General features: G+C 35.5%; 1 protein-coding gene across 1 annotated transcript; it reads right to left on the bottom strand.

The window, feature by feature from the left end:
* LOC140805958 (thaumatin-like protein 1) lies at positions 1-1999 on the bottom strand. Its single transcript, XM_073162346.1, has 3 exons — positions 1866-1999; positions 1100-1760; positions 1-512 (listed from the first exon to the last, which is right to left on the bottom strand). The coding sequence occupies exons 1-3, from the start codon at positions 1927-1929 to the stop codon at positions 293-295; spliced, it is 945 nt and encodes a 314-aa protein (XP_073018447.1). The 5' UTR covers positions 1930-1999; the 3' UTR covers positions 1-292.
* Positions 2000-7585: the final 5586 nt, after the last annotated feature.

Here is a 7585-nt window from a genome sequence, read left to right on the forward strand (position 1 = left end):
TAACCTACAAACTTAAATATCTATATTCTTAGAATGTTGGACTAATTGGAGTACTAGCTCAGTATCTCACTAGAATAGACTTGAGGACATATATTCCTATATTTTCCATTACTCTCCCCCTAAAAATTCTCAATATCTATCTCACAAGCACCCCCAAGAAATCCCAATGTTAGAGTAAAACCCCAATATTCCATCCATTTCTTCTTGACGACAACAATTAATTAAATCTTTGGCTAATGAATTGTGATTTATCCATGCAAATTTGGTAAAATGAACCAATAAAAAATCAAGATTACACCAGAAGTACTACTGTGGAAGGCAGATGTACAACGGCTGCTACTATTCGAAGGGTGGCACCCAAAGAACGTGTTCTAGACGAGCCCCCAATCGCCAAATTTGCCAACCATGACCCGTCCGCCAACATAGCTTCCGGCATTGACCCGGACCCCGATCCAACACCGGAACCATCCTCAGGCCCGGAGTCGTTTCCTGTTCCATTGCTTGATTTTTGGCTGCGATGAATAAATTTAGTTTGAAAATCGGGAGAATAACTTTGAAGGTATTTTAGAAATTAAATGTATGATTACATGTGATCGTATGCATGAACATGAACTTTCACCAATTTACAGCAATTAATTTCCGATGCCTAAAACCATGTTTTGACATATTTAATAATTCTGATTTGAAAAAAAGGATTTAAATTGTGCGTGAGATAGAGTAAGTCTCTTGTGAGACAGTCTCACGAATCTTTATCTGTGAGACGGGTCAACCATACCGATATTTACAATAAAAAGTAATCTCTTAAAATAAAAAGTAATAATTTTTCCTGAATGACTCAAATAAGAGATCCGTCTCACAAAATACGATCCATGAGACCGTCTCACACAAGTTTTTGCCTTACAAACACAATAAGAGTCATATTATTTTCATTATACTTTATGGAATATATAAAATCATTATATTTTGAATATTTAATAAAATAATAAAGCATAAATATTTACCCCTAAAAGCTGTCATTCTTTATAATTATGATAATAAATAACAATATAATGGTAAATGAGTATGAATAAGTTGGACATTGTGCATTAAAGAGTTGTACCTTGGGTGGGTGGGACAAAAGGTTATCAAATAGTCGGCGGCGGTGCAAGTGAAAGTGCTGGTGGCATCATCGTACGCGTAGCTGTAAGATTTCGGGCACGCATTCTTGAACATCTGCGAGTACGCCGACGGTTTGCACGTCGAAGGAGACCCGAACTCCCCCCTACAACAGTATTCTGGTTTGCCGTACGCATCACAAGCACTCCGGCACGCGCCTCCGTCGTCGGTCCTCAGCTCAGCCGGGCACAGCTTGTTCAGGTCCTCCACGCAGCCCGTGGATTGGCATTGTCCGGAGCCGCCGCTGACGTCCACCATCACGGGTAAATTGTATCCGTCCACGAGGCTGACGTCGTAGAAATCCATAGAACCCGACCCGATGGTGAATTCGGCCAGTGTGGCGGCGGTGGAGCCAGCCCCGTTGCACTCCACCTGGCCGGAGCCGCAGTCGCCAGTGGCGCAGGATCCACGGCCCGAGCCTGCGAAAGTGCAACCGGTTCTGCCCCAAAACCGACCCGACCACCCGGTCGGAGACTGGAATGCCCGAGAGCCTCCCTTGGGTAGCTCGAATCCGGTAGTGTCCATGGCCGGATGGCCAAGAATCGCAGGCCAAACAGTCTGAGAACACTTGTTTACTAATGTAAAAGTTGCAGCATCAACCACTCCTGCATGGAAGCTAACATCATCATCAAATATCCAATTTTACCGAATCAATTTCGTCCCAAAATCTTCACCAAAAATTAGTTTAGAATCATATATATCATGTGTACCTTTTTGTCGGAAGATGTAGAGCAGAAAGATGGTAAATAAAGTAGTACTAGTAGAAGAATCCATGAAAGACTAGTTTTGGCAAATAAGAACGAGCCTATAGAATGGGGTGTTTTGGCGGCGGAGACAGAGTGTTATCCAGTGTAGTCGAACAATTTGAGTTCGATTTGTTTATAATCGAATTAATTTTAGATTTTATTTAATAATATATTTATGATCCACGATTTTATTCAAATTTTTATATTAAGACAGTGTTTGGTTGGTAGGATTAGGTGGGTTTATTTTTTTAACCCACCTAATCATCCTGTTTGGTACGCGTGATTATTTAACCAAGTCAATCTCTCCTATGAATGATTAGGTTATATTAGGTAGGTTAAAATAATACCTCCTCACCTCAAGGATTATTTATCCTACTCTTAATCCATCCTATTTTTCCAATTTTACCCTTCTCCTAAATTCAAACTCACCACCACTTCCCTCCACCGACCACCCGCCGGCCGCCGCCGCCGCCGCCATTGCCGCCGCCGACCGCCGCCGCCACTGCCGCCGCCGACCGTCGACCGACGCCGCTAACGCCGACAACCGCCGTCGATTCCGGCCGGTCACCTCCGGCTGCCGCTTCCGGCCGACGTCGGATGCCGCCGGCCGTCGGAGTACCTCCGTTGCCGGAGTAAAGAAAAAAAATTAAAGAAAAGGACAATTTCGATATTTCATCAAAAAATTCAAAATTATCTCATACTTAAAAATCATACCAAACATAATACTATTTTACGTCATATATTATATTTCTATCACAATCATTTTTTTTATCATTTACATACTAATCATTAGTTTATCATATCCTTCCAACCAAACGTAGCCTAAGTGTGATGAACTTGAAGCATATAAATTATAAAACTAAATATTTAATAAATTTATTTAGAAATAAAATATATATTTAGAAAAACAATATAATATTCCTAATAAAATTTGTAATTTTATTAATAGAGTTTTTTTTGTTTTTTTCCATAAATAAAGTGCGAAATTTATAAATTCAATATTAAAAATATTATCTTTTTAATTTAAGAATGGACTTAAAGGCCTACTAACGAACTTATTTACGATCTAACAAGTCAAATATTATAAGACTTGAATTTAATTCATTTATCTTAACGATTTTCATTAAACGAATTTTATCTAATCGATCTTCGAATAATTCACGAATTGCTATGTTAGGTTCATTTACATTCTTAGATAATAATCTTGATTAGCTTCAATATGCTCCTAATTATATACTTGTTAAGAGTAGGTCTCTTGTGAGACAGTTTCACGAATCTTTATCTGTGAGACGAGTCACCCCTACCGATATTCACAATAAAAAGTAATACTCTTAGCATAAAAAGTTGCACTTTTTCATGGATGACCAAATAAGAAATCCGTCTAACAAAATATGATCAGTGAGACCGTCTCACACAAGTTTTTGTCATCTGTTAATTACAAAAGATTCACCACAAAGACGTAGCCTTATAAGGATATATTAAAATATAATTATGATTAAATATTGTTTAACAACATATTTTGTAATATAAAATAATACCTTAGAGACATCCAAAAATGGAATAATACGAGGAAATGATGATATCATAGTCACATAGTGGATGATATCTGTGTTTCTTTCAGTTTTATTTCCTATTGTAGGTTAAAGTACAAAAATATATATCACTTGTTCGTATATAATCTCATACTGAATGGGGAACTTATATTTTATTAAATCATTATATGTAATCTATTACCATATATATTAAAAAAAAACTATTCCGGCATAAATTTATTTTATAATTCAAAGAAGGCAAAAACTTGTGTGAGACGGTCTCACGGGTCGTATCTGTGAGACGGATCTCTTATTTGGGTCACCCATACAAAAGCATTACTTTTTATGCTAAAAGTATTACTTTTTATTATGAATATGGGTAGGGTTGACCCGTCTCACAGATTATGATCCGTGAGACGGTCTCACATGAGACCTACTCTTCAAAGAAATAAAAAAGAAAGTAAAAACTTAAATCTATTTTATATAAATATCTGTTTAATTCAAAAAAATATTATCCGAAAAAACACGTGCGATATATATTGCAATCAGTACTTCTTCAGAAAAGCGACATTCTTGTCGTGACTTAACTGATCGACCTTATTGCAGTCTGGTCTGGTATAGAATGAACTCATAATCATGGAATCGACTCGGATACCAATATTATGAATTTAGATGTGCATCCTACAAATTCAAATGACGAATTTTATTTATTTAACACTTTGTCCCGCAATTTCAAAAGTGATCCTCATATATGTAACATTTCTCTTACATAACAGTTTCGAAAATCCACACAACTCACCCAAGCATATAGATATAAAATTAAGATAGGAATCTTGATTTTACCACAAAGATTACATTGGGTCGGGTAATGGGTTTATTAGGACTTGACTAGAAACACTATCCGTTTAGCGAAAAACATTTGATGACGAAGAACACTGTAGTTAATTAATTTGATGATCGAGTTTAAATTTAAAATGATTGGAACAAATATAAGTAATTCAAAATTTTAACGAGTCGGATTTCATATCTATATGTCTAGATAAATTGGATGAGTTTGATGGACAATTTGCCTGATTTGTTACGTTCTTTTCCTGAGAGTGCTGGAAACCGGGCATAGGGATCCCAAACTAAGTGTTTTGTACACTTGGAAAGCAAATAACGTTTGTTGAGAGTCGAAAGATTTTCCGCATAGCTACTCTGGTGCTCAAGTTAGTGAAATATTTGTATATATGAAAGTGCGACATAAAGAGTATATTGAGTGCTTGTAAAAAAATGTTAAGTGAATGTCGTAAATGATCGAGTAAACCTGAGTAATTCTAAGAGAAAGTTAATGATGACTTTGTTTTCAGTGTTGGGCTACTCTTTGTGATCAAACGGCTGCCCATGCCCCGTACATTTGACATTGTCACTACTGACAACTCATATTGTTTCCAGTCTTGTTACATCGTCTTTACATTCGCTAACTGACAAGCTAATGATTTCGATGTGTGATGTCCCATGCTTGTGGGCCTATAATCAATATCTGTCCCTAGAAACTAGGTCATTGGTTATGATGTGAGGATGCAACGAGGACCCTGGCATCTGGACTGAAAGGAATTTTATTCCTTGATTTATTCCTTGATATATTTTCCTTATCAATTACTTTCCTTTTGATAATATCCGTAGTATTTTTGCCTTTCTGGAGTATGATTTCGTGTGGATTCAAAAGACTCAAGATATTATCTATAAGATATATTATGCTTATTTTCAATAGAGTTTGTTTCCTAATGAAATTGGTTTTCCATGTTTAATAGGAAAAAGGATGAAGTGGGTATAAATAAGAGGAGACGATATTGAACTCGGGCTGGTGATTTTTGGGAGTCAGAGACGAATTGATACGCAAAGACGGTTTCCGAGAATAGCAAATCTCATGTCGTTGAAAGCTTGTTGCTGTGAAGTGCTGACAACATCTGAAGACAACACCTAATCACTGTTTTGATTAGAGTGTTGAGTTTTGAATATCTTTCACTTCTCAGTTGATGCATCTCATATTGTTTTGATTATACGGTTTGTTAGAGGTTTAGGATGCAATTTGTTACTCACCGTGTTAAGGGAGTTGTTTTATTCTTTCACTAGTATTGGTTTTTGTAAACTTACAAGTTTTTCTAGTGAATTATTTTGCCCTAAGGTCATACTTGTGCATAATTAACTGACTCGTCTCTCGTATTACTATTGTTCCAGTTACATGTTAGTGTGTTAAAAGTATAATTTCCGCTGCATGTTGTCGTGGGTGTTACAACACCTACGAACAACACCTACATTTTGATATACACAACATTCACCCTCGTCACGTTCACACTGTGGAAACTCAACTTCATGGACTATCCGATGACAGGGTCCCTGAGACCAAAGCAAGGAGCTCTGGATGAGTGGATTGCATGAATATGTACCGATCTAATCAACTTCTCAAGTTGATGAACGTCCAGAGATGATGAGATATTTTTTCTTTACTCAAGTTAGTTGTCACTTAATCTTATCTCGATTCTCGTAATCAGCTCTAGACTCTCAATCTTTCTTATTCCGCACGAGTCTGAAAATGACGCGTACCTGAACGTTGTCCAAGATATCAATATCCTAATAAACCCGATCCAAACTCCCATTACATCTCTCGAAAAGTAGATATGCTTAATTATCACAAATAATAACTGACTCGTGACCGCCCCTAGGCCTTGTAGATAAGGTCGAAACTTGTATAGACAACCAACAACGTAAATTTGGTTTAAAAAAATTGTGGCCCTGCTCTTGGACATGTCTGCCTGATCAGACTCTGACGAAAATGTTGGTCCAGTAAAATTTTATATTTTACGCTTTCACCATCTCAATTATATAATATATTTTATTTTTTCAATTTTTTCAATATCGTTAAACAAGGATATATTAAAAAATGTGTGTATAATTTAATTTTCCAACAACATTCTTAATCTGTGTAAAAAAAAAAGTGGATTACATAATTAGATCAGAGGGAATACATGCAAATAAATTTTATCTAACTTTGAAAATCTAAAAAAATAATTATACAATATTAGTATATGTATAAATACATTTAGCTAAAAAAAATAATTATAAACCATTAAATAATAATATTTGTGACATTTACAATTTGACAAAAACTTGTGTGAGACGGTCTCACGGGTCGTATGTGTGAGACGGATCTCTTATTTGAGTCATCCATGAAAAAGTATTACTTTTTATGTTAAGACTAGCACTTTTTATTGTGAATATGAGTAGGATTGACCCGTCTCACAGATTAAAATCCGTGAGACGGTCTCACATGAGACCTACTATTACAATTTGATAATATTGTGGTGACGGAAAAAAAGGCAATGTAATTTGCGGACATGTTACAAAACTAGACGGTCAAAATTGGTATAATATTTGTTTTTATATAAGTAGGTTTCTTGTAAGACAATCTCACATATTTTTATTCGTGGGACGAATCAATTCTGCTTATATTTACAATAAAAAAAGTCATACTTTTGACATAAAATATAATATTTTTTCATGTATGATCCAAATAAAATATTTGTTTCACATAATTAACACATAAAACCGTCTTATATGAGTTTTTTGTATATATATATACTCATAAAATAATCTCCAATCACTACTGCAAAAACGGCTTTTCGCATCGCGTAAATTCTCTTTCTACGGCGCACATTGCACGCTGCACAACTGCAAGCTGTTGAAAGTTCAATATTATCCGCGGCGTACATGTGCACGCTGTTAATACTATTTTTATATGTACGCCGTTAATACAATTATCCGCAGTGTGTAATGTACGCCGTTAATATTAATTCTAAAACTTCAAAAATTAGCGACGGTTAACAAATCCGTCGCTAAGTTTAGCGAAGGTCAACGTTCAACCGTCGCTAAACTTAGCGACGTTATATCATAATCTGTCACTACTTTTTTTGTTAAAATAAATAAAAAATACTTTTATAATTTAATAAATTATAAAAAAAAACTTACAACTCATTATCTTAACTAACACTTCAAATTTAACCAAAAATTGAAACAGAAAAACGTACCCTAAATCGAAACTAAAATCGTCTGAGAGAAAAAAATTTAAGTGTTGTGAAGTGGTGTGGAGGAAAATGGATCGGAAATATGGAT

This window comes from Primulina eburnea, chromosome 11 (assembly GCF_022965805.1).
Source record: "Primulina eburnea isolate SZY01 chromosome 11, ASM2296580v1, whole genome shotgun sequence".
NCBI lineage: Eukaryota > Viridiplantae > Streptophyta > Magnoliopsida > Lamiales > Gesneriaceae > Primulina > Primulina eburnea.